The sequence below is a fragment of the Spermophilus citellus genome (genome assembly GCF_964194105.1).
Source record: "Spermophilus citellus genome assembly, chromosome: 15".
Lineage (NCBI taxonomy): Eukaryota > Metazoa > Chordata > Mammalia > Rodentia > Sciuridae > Spermophilus > Spermophilus citellus.
This window is the reverse complement of record NC_138195.1, coordinates 89075804-89095401: the sequence shown is the minus strand read 5'-3', so window position 1 is coordinate 89095401 and position 19598 is coordinate 89075804. Positions and strand designations below refer to the sequence as shown.

The 19598-nt window shown below is 55.0% G+C and overlaps 1 protein-coding gene across 1 annotated transcript in view; it reads right to left on the bottom strand.

The window, feature by feature from the left end:
* Positions 1-2997: 2997 nt before the first annotated feature.
* The window catches only part of HTRA1 (HtrA serine peptidase 1), a 46048-nt gene continuing 29447 nt past the window's right edge, over positions 2998-19598 (bottom strand). Inside the window, exons 4-9 of the mRNA XM_081268001.1 lie at positions 9701-9895; positions 8739-8771; positions 7520-7634; positions 6209-6266; positions 4850-4945; positions 2998-3713 (exon numbers count right to left, since the gene is read on the bottom strand). Coding sequence (XP_081124127.1) covers positions 3545-3713; positions 4850-4945; positions 6209-6266; positions 7520-7634; positions 8739-8771; positions 9701-9895 — 666 coding nt within the window. The 3' untranslated portion in view covers positions 2998-3544. The remainder of the gene's footprint in view (positions 3714-4849; positions 4946-6208; positions 6267-7519; positions 7635-8738; positions 8772-9700; positions 9896-19598) is intronic.

The window sequence follows — 19598 nt, the reverse complement described above, 5'->3', positions numbered from 1 at the left end:
CACTCACCAGACAGGACCCCTGCTGCATGTCAGAGAACAATGCAGCCACAGGTCTCTGGCCTAACAGGGCAGCCCGCTGGGGACAAGCCCTGCACAAGTTCTGATAAATACACCACCAGACACGAGTGTTTAGGTGGGGACATGGAGGGCCCCGTACAGAGCCACGGGCCTCAACCCCACTCAGCTGGGCCTCAAGGACCGTGGGGAGATGCTCGCTGGGGCCCTGTCCTGCAGTGCACCTAGGGAAGCACCGGGCAGGCCTGGAAGGGGAGGGGCCAGCAAATGCACGGTGCTCCCGGAGCCCGGCCACCGTCACTGGGTGACTGGCATCACCTGCAGTTTGGCAAAAGCTTGAGAGCAGAGGACTGGAACCAAAGGGGCTGAGACTGGGCGAGTACAGGTGAGGGTGCCCTTGGACAAGGCAGGGCTCCCAGGAGACAGAGGGGGCAGCTGCTGGCCCCCAGCCAGCAGGCTGTCCAAGGGATATCGGAGGGCTCAGCAAGACCCCAAACTGAGCAGGGGCTGTGAGTCTGCAGCCCCTTGATCACCTCCACAGAAGCAGAGGGCACCCAGGGGGGGTTTACTTGGGACCAGGGGTCCTCAGGGTTTACTTGAGACCCTGAGCTGTGGTTTTAGGGGACAATGGCCAGTGGCACCACGCAGAGGCCACAGGCTCAGAGTTCATGGGCTCTAGTCATGGCTGTCCCAAGCTGCGTGGCTGGGACAATGTGCCTCGGTTCTGAGTGTCCATTCTTCACCGGATGAACGGGAATAGATATGGCATCTACCTCAAACCACAGAGAGGCAAGCCAAGAAACGTTCAGTGCTCAGGATGGCGTCAGCACCAGAAAGCTCTCGACAGATGTGAGCTGATGTGTCACTGCCGACCAGAACCGTGGCAGGCCAACAAAGATAAAATGAGAATGGCTGTGTCTAGCTCATGCTCCTGTGCCACAGCAGCACCAGAATAATAATTACCACTATTACTACCGTTCCTCATTATTACTAGTATTACTCTCAGTCCTCATTTTACACAGAGGGAAACTGAGGCTCAACAGCATTAATTAACATGTCCCTAACATGTTATCGAGTACATACTATGGGCACCATATGTTTATTTATTTAATCACCCCAGGAACTGAAGGAAATAAGTACAATTATATCTTCATTTTACAGATGGGAAATTAGCCCAGAGACATTCAGCAACTTGCTCAAGGTCACACAGCCAGGAATATGCAGACACTGGATTTAAACCCAAGTCCATCTGGCTTCGAAAGCTGCATTCTTCCAACTCAGTGCTCTGCTTCCCAGGTTTTAAGGCTAACTCATGTTGCCAAAAGCCTATCACAGCCCAAAGTAAGCAGAAGCAACTGTCCTGAGAGGTCCCATGACAGTCTATAAGCACGCGTGTGGGGATGTCAGGATGAGCAAGCCCCACAGGACACAGGGTCCCCAAGTCAGTCCAGCCATGAATCCAAATTTGGAAGTGCTCATCATGCTCTAAGCGGCCCCTTCTGTGGCCCTGCATGTGACCACAGAACAGGCGGGCTCTGACCTCACCCAGTGCCCTGTGGGCCCCAGGGAGATGGCTGGGTGTTCAGGACTCGGCAGGTCACCAGGTGGGTTCCCCAGCAGAACCCTCTGTGCTCTCCCAAGTTCCAAACAGGCTGGAGACGATGGGCTCCGGCCAGGGCTGGCCCTGACCTCAACACCACCCGGTGCACCATCCCTACAGGGCAGCAGCACAGCCCAGGGACCCCCAGAGGGTCAGCCACATGCAACACACCTGAGGATGAACCCAGAAGCCACAGGGCATTCTGGGCGTCACCTTTAAGGGAGAAGAGAATGCAGAGCAACTCGGAGAGAGCAGTCTCGCTGGCTCCTTCCTGACGACAGCATGGTCTGAGCAGAGAGTGAAACAGCCCGGGCTGCCACGGCCCCAGCAACTCAGCACCCGCGCTGACTTGGGCTGTGCTGAACAGGCTTGCCCCGCACTGACTCAGGCTCCTGGCCTCCCACACCCTCTCCAGGTACCTGGGCCTTACGCAACTCTTGGTGGAGGAAGGACTAAGCTTTGGGCCTGGGACCTGGACCTCCCTCTAGTGCAAGGCTCCCCCTTTTTTAAAAATATTTTTTAGTTGTAGATGGACACAACACCTTTATTTATTTATGGATGGAACCCAGTGCCTCACACATGCTGGGCAAGTGCTCAACCACTGAGCCACAACCCCAGCCAAGGCTCTTGACGGCCAAGGACTACACCACCTTTGCCTGGCAGTGGTTGGTGTAAGAAGCCTTCCCCCTGGTGTGTGCTCCCCACAGGGACCCAGGCCTGTGCACACATCCCAGCCCAAGCCTTGCAACAGCCTTCCTGGGTCCAGCTTCCCACACTCTTAGAAATCCTTCCTGGAAGGAAAGGTGCGCTCCAGCTGCTCAAGGCTGCACCTGTTGCAGGCACACCAACTGAGAAACACTGCCCCAAACTCTGCGGCTTGAGGTCTAGTTCTTATTGCAGACCCAGGACAAATGGGGTGGGCCGCAGCCCTATACCTTCTGGGGACTTAGAAGGGGTCACTCCTGGGATTGTCCTACTCTCCCAAACTGCCTTCCAAGAAGAGAACTGGCTTCTCAGTCGAACTGACTGTCCTGCCTCTGTCCTGCTCTGGCCAGCCCTCCACACTTGGCCCAGGGCCTGGCACAGAGCAGAGGCCTAGAAAATCTTTGTTGACTGATTGCATGATATATGAGGTCAACAGCCTCTGTCTAGTTAGAAGAGCTCCAGATGCGTGCAGAGCTGTCCTGCGGCCCTCAATCACAAAGCCGGTGGCCAAGCAGGGTTGTATAACTCGGGTAAATCCGAAAGGATAGTTTTTGAAATAACTGGTAGGACTGAGAGCCCAACCCTGCATGGACATTGTGGTTTAATGAGGAGCCACTGACATTATGATTGTTTCAAAAAGACTGCAACCAGCTGTTAAAAGAAGCACACCAGAGAGCAATGGATGAAGAAGTATTTTAATAGCTCAAACTCAGAGTCATCGCACTCCCAATTCTGAAGATTCCTAAAAGAGGGATTTGGCCATCTCGGAAGCCAGCATCCACCCATCCATGGTCTCTGAGCATCCTCCCCCTCTGGGTGCTGACTCAGAGGAAAGCATGAACATGCCCAGGACTGTTCTGGCTCCTGCGAGGCCTTCCTCTTACCCACACAATGCGTCAACTGCATTAGTTGGACCAAGACGGTGACTCGGTTAAAGGAGGAGACAGGTGTTGACTGTCTAAGCAGGAAGAGCCCAAGCTGGCAAGATAAAGCACGCTGCATACATGGGGTACAGAAGGGCGGAGCTTCTGCCTGAGAATCTGCAACATTACATTTGTTTTGCCTGAACACTATCAGGAAGGAATCTCTTGGCTGGGGCATTTCCACTGAACAAGCAAAATGGCGGTCCAAAGTCCCGGGTACGCCATGCCACCAGCCCAGAGTCTTCACGCATGGTCCACCGCAGTCTCTGAGGGAAAAGTGAAGCCCAGCTCATGCCTCTGCCTAGGGGTCGATTTCTTCGGGAATCACTGTAATCATAATGTCTTCATTGCCCCTGCGAACAACCATGTTCAGGATGTTTTCTTTCTTAATGACGTCACTGACGTCATTGGCAGAGACCACCGACTGTCCGTTGATGCTGATTATGACGTCGTTCTCCTTGAGGCCACCGCTGCAACGCACAGGAAACACAAGGGTCAAGTTTCCGTTCCTCATAGTTTAACTCTCCATCAACAGAGGCTCAGCACAGAACCAAAAGGCCCAGGGTGACCAGGTGTGGGTTGAATTCAGGAAAGGATGACTTTAAATCACCCGTGCCCTGTATCTCCTTCTGAGATTTACAGGCCAAATCATCAATCATGGCAGAAATTCCTATGTCCCTACAGCATTCCTGTAATCTTATGACATACCAAAGGGAGCAAGGATGCATTAGGTCCCATCTGCCACACACTGTGACCATGGCCAAATGCTTATAATGAGCCTTGAGGCCCAGAGAACAATTCCTTCAGGATGGACAAATGCTTCTCTTAGGAGGCACTTCCTCCACAGGCTGAAGCCGCAACTTTAACTCCTTATGACAGTGTCAATATGCCATCATGGCCCTTCATGGTCTGGTACAAACTTTTCTCATAGGAGGCCAGATAGGAAATGATCTGGGCTTCGCAGGCCATTCCATCTATCTTGCTATGACTCTGCCACAGCAACACAAAAACCACCACAGACGGTCTGTAACCTAATGAGCTGAATTCCAGGAAAACACTTGTAGACACTGATATTTGCATTTCGTATCATTTTCACATGCCACAAAATACTATCATTGCCTTGGAATATCTACAGCTAAGTAAAGATGCAAAAGTCATCTCAGCCCATGGATCATAGGAAAGCAGGCAGTGGGCCAGGTTATCTCCGGGCCTGCTCTGCGGTCCTACACTCCCTCAGTGCCGGTCACACACCCTGATCACTGATTTAGATACTTCTTTCATGTTGCTTTGATGTCACTGGGGTTACTCTTCTAAAGGTTTTGACAGGTCCTGAGGTCATGGGGACCCAGCTGCATGAACCCTCTCTCCCAAGCCAGCCTTCCCAGACTCCTGCAGAGCCTGCTCTTGCTCTTCCCACCTGATGACCCCTAGGGAAGCGAGGACCTTGGAAGGCAGGAAATGCCCTTCCATGAATGAGTCCTGCTCCAGACCAGATCAGATGACCTGGCTGACCTTGACCACATTTATCAAGAGAGGACACAATCACTGAGCCAGTATAAAGACAGCACTGCTCCATGAAGAGATCAGGAAAGCACGTGGCACTCACGCTTCTGCGGGGGTATCAGGAATCACTTCAATGATGTAGGCTCCCGAGAGCACGTCAGGGAAGTCTCGGTGGCGATCCTTCAACTCTTTGGCTTTGCTGCCGGGAGAGAAAGACTCGTGTTAACATTAAGTACCAACAGACTGTCCTCTGCTGACACTCACCTTTTGCCCCAAGTCCTAAGTAAAATTCCTTTGAGAGTTCCAATTCTACTTTAAATTCTACTACGAGTTTAAATTCTACTACTAGAGTCAAAGGTTTACTATGTGATAGTAAGGAAGCACTTGATTATTATTATTCCTGTTATTTATCAGTCAGTTAATAGCAGTTACCCTGAAGGAGCAAGACAGTCTAATGGTTGGCCTGGTCTACAGCCCTAGCTCTGCTATTTGCTATCTGTGTTACCCTGGGCAATTGCTTAACCTCTCTGTGTCTTTGCTTCCTCGGTTACAACATGGGGCTAGTAACAGTACTGTAGGACATGGTTGTAATGAGGCTCAGATGAGGCCATCGAGGTAAGGTGCCCAACCCAGTTCCTGGCACAGAGTAAGCATATGATAGTCACTGTGGCTGGTGACAATTGCCACCGCTCACAGAGCCAAACCTGGCTGCATAGCTGGAACACCTGCATTGCTATCCTCATCCTAGAAGAGGCCTGAGCAGTCGGGGTCACAGCTGGGAAGCGACAAAGCTGGGAAGCCAGACCACTCAGCCTGTGCTCCATCCCTGCACCCGGGCCTCTTTGGTTCCAGAGATAACTAACTGGGTGACTTTAATCTTGGAAAACCGGCCCATCTTCTGGAACGCTAAGGAAGGTGCTATCATCCAAAACACGCATCACAATGTGCTAACAGTGAGGATGAGCTAGTAATAGAGCCACATGTCTGTTCTGTAAATGCGTCCTGCTTCCTGCCACTCGGCTCCTGCTGTGCTGGGGCAGGGACAGATACCCCTTTCCCATCCAGGTTCCCCCCACAGCTCGCATGCGCCTGGCAACAGGCAGGACAACACGCCCATCAGTCACCATGTCCCTGGCTCCCTGGCGGGACCGCCCTAGCATTCCTCCCGCCTCGGCCCACGGCCTCAAGGCCAAGGAGACGCAGGTGCTCTGGGGCTGGGCGGGCGCGTGGGGAACTCCTGGAATGTGGGTTTCAACAGAACAAGTGGTGAGAGGGCGGCCTGAGAGCAGGCAGAGTGCTCCAGAGGACAGAAACAGGGGGAACAAAACAGAGGGCCAGAGCCCTGCTCCTCCCAGTGTGATTTAAGTTTGAGCAGAAGCTGAGATGGCTTCTCTCTCGGGGTGCCAGCCTGGTGAAATTCAGGGCTACCTCAATGCAGGCAGACACGCTCCTGCTTACCCACCTGGACGTGAGTGACATCATTCGGATCCCTATGTACTTCTTCTTGGTGATGGCTTTCCCTGGTGTAACAAAAGGGACAACAGGTCAGCCCAGTTGGCAGGGGTGGCGGGGACACAGGAGCCAGGGGTCTGATGCTATAGTTTGCAGCGCAGGGTCAGGGCCAGGGCGGCATAGGCTGGGGCCGGGGTGCATGCTAGTCTGGACTCCTGTCTGCTATGGGACCTTGGAAAAGTCCCTCCATCTCAGTTAGTAGACAAAACCCTAGGAAGGGTCCTTAATCCTCACTGTCACTGACCTCTGGCCTGCCCCCAGGCTGGCTCTCTGCCCCCTCCCCCTCCACTCTGCCCTGGGCTGCTCCGGCCTCTCTCCTCCGCTGGAGGACTGCCAGAGCCTCTTAACAGGCCTCCAGCTCCCACCTCACCCTGCAGTCCCCTCCCAGCTGGCTGCCAGAGTGGCCTTTCTTTCCAGTGACAGCAATCCATCATAAGATTCCCTGTTCCCGTGCGGTTAAAACACAGCCCAGGCCCCACACCTTGGTGGCGTGAGCCTCGCTCCTGGCCCTGGCTGGCTTCCTGCACCTGCCCTGGGTGATTGCTCATGGCCACTCGAGGGGACAAGTGCCTGCTGTCTGTGCCCACTCCACTGGCCTCTGTCTGCACTGCCCCCCACCCACACACACGCTGGCTCCTGCTCACCCAGTCTGGATTGGGAGGCGTCTCCAGCCTCGCCGGCTCCACGGTCAGTCCTGCCTGTCCCTCCCTGGCCATCCGCCTGCCTCATCTTCTTGGGGCACTTGTTGCTATGTGATGTTATCTTATCTGTCTGACTGCTGCCAGCTCCACCCTCCCCAGCATAACTAAACATCACACCTGCAAGGGGCCCTGTGGGCTGCCCACACCCAGCCCCCAGCCTCCTCAGAGCAGGTGGATGCAGACATCTGATGAAGCAATGTGCTCCCTGAATCTCAGTTTTCTCGCCATGAAATGGGACTGCTCATTCCTACCTAATGGGTCACAGGAGTCAAGTGATGTAATGATAACTGATATAGTGCACAGAAGTCACCTGGGCCCATGCCTGAGACAGACTAGAATGGGAACCAGATGAAATATCCATGATCACAGGACAAAAATGCTCCAATACCTGTGACCTGGTACCAGGGACCGGCTAGTCCTGGGCATCCCCTTTCAATTCCTGATAGGAGCCTACTCAACTGGTTTTAGGGACTGCCATTGTGCCCCGCCCCATATCATCAAGGGGCAGTAAAGCTTTAGAACTGATCTCCAAAGTCCCAGGCTCTCTGGACCTTGTTTACCTTTGGCCTGCCGGTCATGGGACTCAGTTAGAAACTTCTTGATCTTGTCAGATGGAATTGCAAAGGAGATTCCGGCGGTCACCTTCAGAGTGTTGATGCCGATCACCTCACCGTCCTGAAACAAGGAGAAATGGCTTACCGCGTCGCCTGGGGCTTGGCAGCTGGTACCCCCGGGGAGCAGAGAGTCTGTATGAAAGAGGCCTGGACATGGGCAGTCAGCTTCAGAAGCAGCACACACCCCAGGCCGGAGCACAGGCCACAGCTGTGTGCAGTTTCAAGACACAATGTTGGCTCCTCTCAAAGCGAATGCATTTCCCCAATCTCTGAATCTTGAGGTGGCCTTCCTGCCTCTCCCATTTCCAGTGACTTTGAGGCAATAATTGCCTCACTGATGTCAGAAATGACCTTAGAGCCTGGGAGCTGACGCCCCCCCCCCCCGCCCCTGCAGGAAAGTGTCTCCACAGATGCTGATGTGACTGACCGGGAAACAGACAGAGGACAGGACAGTGTCAGAGTTGCACCTCTTAGTTTCCTCTGCAGGGAAGGGAAGACTGCCAAGACAACATCAATCACCTCTCACACTTCCTGCAAGTGCTGAGATTTCAGGCCCAATACCAAGGGACTGAGGGATCCTGCAGGAGGCACCGCTGTCCGGGCCTTGCCCAAGATGACCTTGATTCCAGCATCTCAAGTGGCCCTTGAGCCTTGCTCTGGCTCTGACAGTCTGTGATTCCAGGTTTTGCTTTTCACGCTCAAGGATGTAAGTTCAGAGGGAGGGAGATGCTGTGAGCAGCCTGCTCCTCCTCATTCCTCAGGTCTTGAGGGAGGGCTCCTGGCCTGGGGAAGCTCCTCCCTGCTTCCCTGCCCTGGGGACTGGATCTGGAGGAGGTGCTCCCTACAACCCACAGCTCTGCTGCGACCTTCAGCACAAAGCTGCTCCCTCTCTGGCCTGGACTGGCCCCGGACTCGACTGCGTTGGCCTGAGACTGTGAACACCTGCATGTCCCAGGGCCTTCCCTCCCCAGCCTCAACTCTGGCAGGCCCTACTCCTTCCAGAAAAGGTGTATAGGGTGATATGCAGAGATACAGTCCACTCAGAGCTCACTTTACAAGAACTGGATAACACGCTTTTGCAAGTTCATGTTCAGAAAGAAATTAAAACAAAACAGCACGCACACAGATAAAAACAAACCACGACATGGGTAATGACAGGCCTTACCAGGTTTACCAGGGGGCCTCCCGAGTTTCCATACTGAAAGAAACAGAAAAAGGAAGGTTATACTTGTGTCGTAACATGCTTCAATCTGTCCTTGCCTGGCGGCTTTCTGAGCACCGGGCCTGGAGTATGGGGTCCGGTTCTTCCCTGAGATTTGTAAGGATTCAGAAACTTAAGGGTTTGCCATAGATGGGGATTTGGGGGCTCTTAGACTCAGAGGCCCTACCGCCTCTAATCCCACTCTCTTGGCCTGGGGTGAGGCCCACTGCCCACTTGCTCCTGGATCATGGGGTCCAAATCTGCACAGCCCCCTTGGTAGGTCCCCTGTCTGCTGCTGGGGCTGGAATCCATATGGTCTGTCCTGGTTCCAGAACCTCGTGCAGATTGGAAGGAAGTTTGAGAATAAAACCTACGAGGGGCAGAGCTGCACCAACACACCTTTTCTGACTTCTCAGACAGAGGTGGGGGGAGTTGCTCTCAGAAACAAAGAAGAGAAACGTGGTGCTCGAGGGAGTCCAATTCCGAAGCAGCACCAAGAGCTCCAGTCTCAGGAGAGGGCATGGGGGCACAGGCCCGGCACTCAGGCTGTGGCCTAGGGCAAGGGCACAGGGCAGAGCTCAGGCCACCTCGAGGCTACAGGGCCCTGCGAAGTGAGTGGCCCTCTTGCCAGAAAGGGAGGCTCTGCACATCCTCAATGTGCCCAAGGGGCCTGTGGGGCAGGGCAGCCAGCAACCTGCCCGGGCGGGATGAGGATCCCCTTGCCATGCAGCCCTCGGGCAGGTCTAAGGCCCCTGTTGTAGGAATGGCAAGGATCGCTCCGGGTGCTGCCAACCCTCGGCGTCCCTCTACTTCAGAGGTTCAGAGGGAACCCCCGTGCTACAAGGATCCTGACTTCTAAGCCTGACTTTCCTCTGGCCAAAGCCTGCCCCAGTCCCCAGCGGGTGGAGGGGGGGGGGGCGGCTCACGTTGATGATGGCATCCGTCTGGATGTAGTCCATGTCCGAGTTCCGGAGCCCGAGCTCCTTGCCGCCCCGCTGGGTGGTGCTGACGATCCCTGTGGTGACGGTGTTTTGGAGGGAAAACGGGCTCCCGATGGCGACCACGAACTCTCCTGGCCGCAGCTCCGAGGAGCGGCCGAGCAGCAGGACGGGCAGCTTCCCCTGCAACCACAGGGCTGGCGTTGCTGTTTGTCTCACGTGACAAGACGGATAAACGCACAGACACAGCAGAGCCCGGAGCGGTGACGGGCACGGATGCACCAAGCCCATGGAGGGCTGGGCTCAGGACCCACACGCCTTTCTGGGGGCAAGGGAACCCACTTAACCCACATGTCGCAAGTAAACACTGAGGCCAGACCCCAAGGAGACCACCCCAGGGTCTCACCACAGCTCGAAGCTCCCAGCAGATACTTGCTCTGAACCTTCAAGGCCAACAACAGGGGGAGAAAAACCGGGTTTGGCATTTCTGTTGGGGGGCTGAGGCCCAGCAGGAGCCTGAGCCCACGCAGGCCTCTGGGTAAGCAGGGAACCTGCCCATTTCTCACATGCTCGCTCCTCCCAAGGCCCAAGGATTGGGTCCTGCCACCAGGGACTTGCTGACTTGTTGGGTAGGCACAGGGATGGCCAGGGGCCAGCAGCATCCAAGACCCAAGTAGTGGGCTACCTCTCCTGTCCTGAGAAGATCCCCAGCCTGGGCGGGAGTCCATCCCCAACACCCTATCAAGGCGGCGTGAAGTTGCAAGCCCCAAACAGCTCTTTAGAACAAGACAGGGCCCAATCAAGCCCCTCCAAGAGCCCCAGGACTGAGGGGCTGGAGGAAGGGCCCGGGGCCTCCCTGTTCCATCAGGGACACCTTCAGGTCCCGCTCTCTTCCTGCCTCTGGCACAGCCAAGCAACCTCCCAAGTTCTGAGCTCCTTCAACTTCACAGAGTCTGGCATGGATTAGGCCAGAGAGCAGAGTCGAGGCCTGTCCCCGAATGTGCCCACCTGAAACAAAGAGGCCAAGGGGCCAGGTGCGGCAGAAGTGGGCTGCTCTAGCATCTCCCCTGCCAGGGACAGGGCAGCACCTGCAGATGAACTGGGGTTGTCATTATGCCCATTTAACAAAGGAGGACATGAGTCACTCTAGAGGGAGGGATTCAACCCTGGGACCCCCCCCCCCCGTCTGCTCTACAGCACCCTCCTGCCCCAACACACCCAATAAGGAGATGCTGGCTGAGAAAACTCAAGGAGGAAGAAAGGAATGTAGAAGGGGGTGCGAACCTATAGTGACTAGCAGACTGTGAGGAGGAGGAGGACGCCCCTCAGCTCACAGACACAAGGCCCAAGAGAGCACCATCCCAGATCAAGGGCACAGACGGGGCCAGGCCTGAGCTTCAACCACTGGGGCCTGCAATTTCCTCATCTGGACAGTGGAAATAATGTGGTCCACCTGCTTCACTGTCTATTGTGAGAACCAAGGGACAGAGAGTCAGGGCTGGCATAGCATCAGCCAAGCCAGGTGCTGACCATTGTTAACGGGGTCCCTGCAAACCCCCATGGGGAAACTCCACCTATGCTGCCACAGGCCAGTGTGCCGTCACCTAGCAAGACACAGCTCCGCCCTGACTGTGACCCTTCCCCCTAGGGTCCCTGTGGCCAGAGCCTGCAGCATTCCCCACGCTCCTTATCATCCTTAGCATCCAAGGCAGGCAGGGAACTCGGCCTCATGTGTCTCTCTGGGCCCATGCCAGCAGCCTGTGCCAGGAATGACTTCAGCAACCACTGCAGAGAGGGGCAGGACTGGGGGCTGCTGACGTGCACTTGGCCTCTCCCCAAGGGATGGCCTTGAAGGACAGGCAGGGGTGGCAGAGGCTGCTGGGGCAGGTCAGCCTTCCACCCAAAGAAAGAGGGTGACAGACAGGAGGCCAAGGTGGGACCCTAACAGGGGCTCAGGCACAAACTGGGAACCAGGCAAGACAGTTCCAGGCAGGGTTCACTGCGCATGGCCACCCCTCCATCTCCTGGGAAGGCAGCCAGGAGCAGCTCCATGTCTCGGGGCATTAGACAGAGAGACCTAAAGACAGCTCTGCCCGTGTCTTCTGTTCCAAGGTCCGATCTCAAGCCTAGAGGATGCTGGGAAGGGGGCAAAGGCTTTGGGAGAAGCCATGGGGCGGGGGTGTCATCCACAAGGAGTGGCGTCCAGTCCTGCCTGCTGTCCATCCATACTCCCTGGGAGAGTCAGGCCTCCAGGGACACTGCCTGCTGCCACAATGGGCCCAGAGCACCCCACGGACAAGCCTGGCATGAGAGCAACAGAGTGGTCCACACTGGCACAGCCACCCAGGCCTGGGGAAGGTGGACACTGGTGAGGAGAGCCCAGCGGTCCCTGCAGGGGCCAATCCCCCCTCAGACACAAAGGAGGGGCGCACTGCACTGGTAGACCACCCGAATTGTCACCTCGGTCTAGGTGCTTACTCACTTGACAACGTCAGAGATTATGAAGAGTGACCTTAAGACAGAACGAGCGACAGGATGGCCAGGGGAAGGGGGCCCTTGTCACATAACCCTGAATTCACGTGAAAGGAATAAACCTGCCAAACAAAGCCCTTCCAGGACACTTAGGACTTGGAACCTGATTCTCCCCGTTTTACAGGTGAGAAAACTGAGGCTGAGAGGAGGGACTTCCCATGGCCAAGGAAGAGCCGGGCTAAACAGAACAACTCCCCAGCTCTGGGCTCACGCTCCAGCACACGGCTCTAATTCCCAGGCTTCTAATTATAGGCAGAAATCCCTGCAAGGGACGGATTGGCGCTGAGACACAGGCTAGGCCAGCTTCGCGCTCTCCACAGGCCGAACTCCTCTAGGGGCTGTTTGGCCCTGCTCCGCACAGGTGCTGGCTGGTTGCAAGCCCCTGGCCTTTCAGCGTCCTTCAAATCCAAGTGGGGTTCGTTCTCAGCCGCAATCCTCACCCGGGGCTGTCTGCTCGCAGCTCTCTGCTGGCCAAATTCCTGCTCAGTAATTGAGCTTTTTACTCCATCACCGGCTAGACATTTCTCCACGGGGGGATGGGGAGAAGAAGTGCACAGAAGGCTGAAAGGCACGGCCAGGCTCCGTCTTGACCTGCTGAGGCTGCACAGCACCTGGGGTCCTGTCCGCCCTGCTCTGGGGCCCCGGGCTGCTTCTTGCACTCCCCACATCAAAGCTTCTCCAAGGTTCCTGGCGGCAGACACTCTGTCTACGGCTCCCTTTGAAGCAGCACCGGCCACAGGCCGTCTCCACGATGCCAGCCACTCTCCCAGCAGCCTCTTCACACCCCATCTCCCTGAGCCTCCAGCACACCTGCAGAGCCACCAGGGTGAGCATCCACCCCCTCGTGTCAGCGGAGGCCAGGGAAAGAGAAGAAGGTGGCCTGTGGGTCCCACTGCACACGTCCGAGTCTCACACTCTGAGGTGCTGCGTGTCACTGCAGAGGTAAGAAGGTGACCTCAGGCCCTAACAGGAGGGCCAGCAGCTCACATGGGCCCAAGTCCTTCTAGGATACGGAACACTCCATAGCAAGTCCCTCCTCGCACCACTTGTTCTCACGGCCTCACACACTCCTGGAGATCGGGAGCCTGGGAGCCGCAGTAGAGAAGGGGCATCTAGGAGGAGGGTGGGCCGCCCACAGCTCCAGGGGACTCCCTGATACTCAGTGGTGTCCTCAGAGCCCGAGATCGACCTGAAGAGAGCATCAACCCCTAGCACCTGAGTGGTCAGCATACTGCCAGCCAGCCAGGTGGAGACCCACTCCGGGGACGGTGGCAGAGGCCTGGACGTGGGTCCAGCTCTGCCGTGTCTACAGAATTACCAAATACAGCCACAGGCAGGGAAATGATTAAAGAAGGCTCTGGCCATCTGCTTAGATTACAACCACCCACCACAAGCCTGGAGTTTCGCTGAAGGGAAACCCGCCCACCTGGAAGGACCCCTCATTGACACTCGGGGAGTCTCCTCCACGCACAGCCCAGGGTCCTGAAGACATTCACCCTCCAGGCTTCCTAACTGATGGACGGAGGCACAGACAAGCCACCTGGGCCCACAGGGTCCATCTTCCATGCCAAAGGCAGCTCAGCCCAGAATCTCCCACAAGGTATCAATATTAGAAATGATCTGTGCTTGTTAGTTAGGGTGTTTTCAGCCATGAATAAAAGAAAACTCAGCTCAAGATAGACCAAACAGTCACCTATCCAAGGGCAGAAGGGACAGGGCTGGTAACTTCAAAGCCTTAAGGACAACATCAAGAGCAAGGCTCCTTCCCGTCCATCTCCACTCCAGGCTGTCCTCATGGTCACAAGATGGCTGCCACCACATTAGCCCGGTGGAAACATGACTCCTCCAAAGAGCAAGGAAATTCCAAAGGTGCCTCAGCTTGCTCCTCACAGGGCGTCACAGCACCCAGGCATAAGGCCCCCTCCCTATGGCAAAGGATGTGAGCCTAAAAGGTACTCAGGGCTCTGCTGAGGAGGACAAAGGCTGAAGGTAGGGAGCAGCCAGCAGAGCTGACCGTGACATGGGGAGAAGGTTCGCCTGCGGGGGTGACCCTGCACAGCATCCAGGGGTGTCAGAAAGGTCTCTAATGAGTTCTCCTCTTCCATGCATGGGTTGTTTTTTGTTTATTTGTTTCAGGGGTGGGGATGGAGGGAGAAATCTTCTTAAAAGGAAACAGTGGTCCCAAATGTCCATGGGGGGCCTTGTGCCTCCACTGGGTCAAGAGGAGGTGATCAGAGCAGAGCCGGGTCACTGCGGGCAGGCTCACTCCTGCACCTGCCCTGAGCTTGCCCCTCACTTTTTCCTGCTGTCACCCACGCGGCCTGTACCACAACTGCTCTGCAGGACAGATGGGGGCAGGCTGCACATGGGGGACCCAAGTTCAAACCTCCCCCAGACCTTCACTCCAGCTCTTCTCACCAGCCCAACACCAAGGAAGGAGCTGCTCTGTCCCTCAGTCACTCCACAGAGGCAGGTGACCAGGTGGGCGTTAAGAACAGAGACCAGCAAACAGCGCTGGCTCAGCACGTCCTCGCAGTGAAGGACTGGCCTTGCTGCTTGTCCCATGGTATCCTCTCGGGAGCCCCTGCCCTGCAGCCCAGCCCTGGCGGGGGTGGGGGTCGAGGCAGGCCTGTGCCATGGCCTGGGCCTTGAGGCATGGTTTCCACAACTGGACCCTGGATGAGCCACACATGCGAAACTTCTCCAGGGCGGGAGAGCAGGCCTGTGCTGAGTGGTGGGCTCACGGTCCAACATCAACAGGAGGCACAGAAGTGAAGACCTAGACGACACCGCAGGTGTGTGCACACGTGCACGTGAGCACCTTGGGCTCCACTGTCCCAGGCAACGGGGCATCTGGGTTTGGTGTGGGTCCTGCATCACTCTGTGACCTTGGGCCACTTGGTTAACTTATCTGAGTCTGGGTTTTCCTTCCTCTAAAGTAAGGGAGCTGAGCCTGCTGAGAGCCAATGGTCATCTGAGCCCTGACAACTAGAGTTCTTTCCAGAAGACGTCACTGTTTCCAAAAATTCTATTAGTGGAAAAGAGTTAAATGGATGAAGATTGAGACGGCACTAGAAGCCTTAGTAAACCTCTTTGCATACAAGTTCCAATGGGGTCAGACAATCCCTTCCACAGCAGGAGAGGAAAGGGGAGTCCTGGGATCCTCAGGTGGTGGCCTGCTCAAGCCATCCCCCTGGGAGGAGCACAAACAGCTAGGAGCCCCCATTAGTTCGGCTTCTGCTCTGGGTTCTGCCTCACCACCCGTGGCTGCTCTGCACTGCAACCTCATTCCCTGAAGCTTGGAGAGGAGAGCAGTAACAACCAATAAAACCAAATTAAAGGAGAAGCTGGCAATCTGTCCCTAACTTAATGAGCCAAGTCAATCCCTTCTTTCTCTCCTTTGAAATCTACAAAGTGCTCCTCGGTTACAGAAATGTTTTTGTTGCTGAGTCTGCAGAATCCACCCCATCCGCCAGCCGCCCAGCACGCTCGTTTTCAGAGGCCGGTGCTTCCAGACCGTCCCTGCGTTGGTTGAAGTCTGTTCCAAAGGCTAATGTTGCAGCAACTGGCTGCCACTCAAGTGAGTGATTCAATGTGCCTTCTGGAAACGGTTATGCTAACGTTTCATTTTCTTTAAGAAACATGCCACAGAGGAAATAGCATGTCCCCCGGACCCAGCAAAGAGCCCGTGTGCCTCCTAAGGAAAATCTTGCGGGGGAGAGCTGCCAGGAGGATGCTAGGTGTAAGGACACACTCAAGAGACAGGCCCGAGTGCTCCACCTGGGTGAGAGGGGGAGGAAGAGTGACGGACTCGTGGAATACAGCCACACGAGACAGAGACCTGCTGCGACAGGTCACAGCATTTAGGGCCCAGCACACACGCCCCTTGCTCATAAAGGCACTAAAATACAAAACTTTTTCCTTTCTTCCATTTTCTCTCTCCACTGATCTTGATGGTTTCTATTTTCTAGTTATCGTCATGGTCCTTTGAGAACAAAGATACTCACAGGGCAGCAAGACACCAAGGGGGCCTCACAACTCAGTGCTCCACCAGCCAGTGACGTGCCCCACACACCGTGCTGCCGTTGGGGGTGGGGAATTGAGCCAGGCATCTCTCCTTTCCAAAGGCCCACTGTCCCAGACCACGGACAATGGACAATAAGCAGAACTGCCACCCCTGTGCCAGGACACATTAGGTACCTGGATCAGGGTAGAAGCAGCTCGCTCCTGCCCAGTGGCCTACAGGATACACCGGAGCACCATCAGCCTGAGCCCTGCACCAAGCTGCCACAGGATGCTAAGGGGTGTGATGTGCAGCCTCCCACCGACTTTCCCACATCTCTTTCAGCAATGTGGGGTGAAGTGACCACTGCAGAGATGGGAGGGAAGGTCAGGCAGGGTTGGAGTCCTAGGAGACAGAGTGGGAAGGCCAAGGACCTGTCCAGCGGAGGCAAGGCTCCAAGCCCCCTATGTGCACTCCCATCTTACTGGATGATTAATAGACGACACAAATCAAACACAGAATTAGGACGGTGATCTTGGAGTATGGGGCCCTTCTGGCCCAGAGCCTGTTATGTACACAGGCCACACGCCATGAAGGTGCCCGGCCAGGGGACGAGGAGGTGGTGGGCCAAGAGGGAGATCCTTGGGATTCCGGTTAGAGAGGATGAGGGTTGTCAGTGAGGACCAAATCAGGAGTCTGAGGCTCACGAAGTCAAGGTGGCTGCGGTGAGTGGAGGGAGAGACCAAGGAGGTGAGAGGCCAGGGCAGGAAGGCCCTGCCAGGGGCACTGAGACCACAGCACGTCAGGCTCAGAAGAAACTGTCCACCAGTCGCCATCATCCTCCGCCCAGCCGACTGTTCCTGCTGTCAGGGATGGAGCGGAAAGAAACGGGATGATGGAGGGAGGGAGAGTAAGGGGAGTGAGGAGCCGGAGAGCAGAGGGTGGCTGTGCAGACTCGGTGTGGGGAGAGAGAGCGCAAAGGAAAGGACACCACCTTCCTCCTCCCCATTTACGACACCACCATAATATTTAGTCTCCCGTCAGGTATCAAGAAACGCCTGCCATTCCAAATATCCTCTTACTCAAACCACAAAATGTCAACAGTTCTGTATGGGCGCCCAGCAGCCAGTGACTGTATACATTCTGAGCGCCCAGACGTCGCCTAGGCCAAGTCCACCGTCCGCCCTCTCCACACTCAGTGCCTTTGCTCCACCCGCTGCTCTCCACTGACCTCAGGAGGGTGACGGCAGGGCTAGGCCATGGCGGACGCTCGGTAAATATTTATGAAGTCAGTGGATAAACGAGAAAACGAACCGCCAGATCTCAAAAGTCCATCGGGATCCAAAGAGCAGACGACACCTGGTTGGCTGGGGCTGGCGCTTCGCTCAGGGCAGCCTGACTCAGGAGGCCTGGTGTGTAGCGGTCTGCGCGGTTGCGAAGGCGCCCAGCTCAGAGCAGCCTCTCAGCGACTGCTGACTGAAGTGAGGGCGCTCCAGCACCTCGTGACCCCAACACCCAAGTGCTCGCAAGGGGAGGTTCCTGGGGATGCTGCGTTGTTTTTTACTGTATTTTAAAATGTTTTTAAAGATGTATAATCTCCTCTAGATAAAAGCAATTTGAGACGTTCAATGACAAAGGGCACAAATTAATTAAATATGTGTTCAAACCATGACATGGGACATAGGGAGGCCAGTGGACTCTAAGAGCTGCCTGGTGGACAAAGCAAGGAAGGAAACGCTGTGAGTCACATGCTCCAGTTATCAGACTCCAGTGCCCTGCTTAGCAAAAGTGACCGATTAATTAGCACGTTTATTAGCATAATCAGTCCTCGATTCACCAAGAGGTCTTATTTCTCGCTTGGACAGAGAGAGGTCTGGATGTTTTAGGAAAACAATCACAGGAGACCCCAATCTCCTGCTGTGAGTGAAAGGTGGCCGGGTCAGGAGGAATCCTTTGTATTCTCAAACTCTTAGGAAATTGACTCCTTATGACCTTGGAGCTTTCTAGAGTATGAGCAGGAATCCCAAAGAACCAAGGCCAATAAGAAATAGACAATAGACAGAAAAACCAACTAACCAGAAACACTGGCTTTCATTCTGGAAGGTTCTAATAAACTCACTGGAAAATAACCGTTTGCACATGGTCCAAGACCTAGGTCCTCCAGGCTTGGCATGAAAGGAGAATTGAGTAACCCCCTCCACAGCGCTCATGCCCTCCACTGGCCCTGGGGCCGGCTCTCTCTGTCCTTCCTCTCAGTGGGCTATCCCTTTCTCACAGAAGCTCCCCTGTCTACACCACCTTTGGAGGCCTTCCCAGGCCCGACGCCCTACCTTCCTGTCTCCTTCCTCGCACTTCACCTGTTCCCACAGCAGACCCGCCTCTCCACGGCTTTCCCCATCTTGCCACAGCCTCAGCTCCTCAGAGAGAACCTGCCCAAGACAGACGCTCACCGGGCATTTATGAAATCAGCAAATGAATTAGGAACAACTGACTTTAAAAGATCCGGTAGGATCTTAAAGTCAGATAATGATCTGTAAAAAACTGTGGAATTGGAGCAAACTCCTTCCTACCAAAATCACAAAGCAATGGGCAAATACAAGGCTTCTACTGTATCTGGCAAGACCAAAGTGTCATCTTCAGCAAAGAAGCATGATTCCTCCCAAGAGGAAGAGCAGACAAACCGGCTTCTCTGCCTCCTTCCCCTGGCCACTTAGCATTTCTCCTCACTTGGTTCTTAGGGGCATTACTTCTCAGCCACTGTCAGCAACTCCAGGATAAGGTCACCGTCTACTAGTGGGGTTGGCAAGCCTTTTGTATGTAGTGACAGAAAAAGCAAATATGTTTGGCTTCACAGGTCGTATGGTCTCCATTCCAACTGTCCAACCCTGCTGGTACAGGACAAGAGCAGTCATAGGCTCTTCATGAATGAAGGAGCACCACTGTTCCAATAAAACTTTATTTACAAAATCAGGTGGAGGGCCGGATCTGGACTGCAGGCTCTATTGGGACCCTGGACTCTAATCCACTGTCATCACACTGCCAAACTCACTGAACTGCCAAGTGGAACCAATTATGTCTCCTCAAGGTGAAGAGAGCAGGAGACATTCCCATGGGGGCACCTGCAGACTCAGTCCCCATAACCTGGGCCTGGGACCTGCTCCGTCAGAACCCTGAGGAACAGTCTTCATCTCATTCCCTGAAAAGCGAGCCAGCAGGACAAAGTCACTGCCATATTAAGAGAAAAACAAGAGCCAAAGAATTTCCTCAATAATCAAAGAAGTTCCTGAAACAGGGCCAGAAAACACACAGGGCCCCAGTTCAGAGGGTTTGGGGGACTGAAATGTCTTCCCA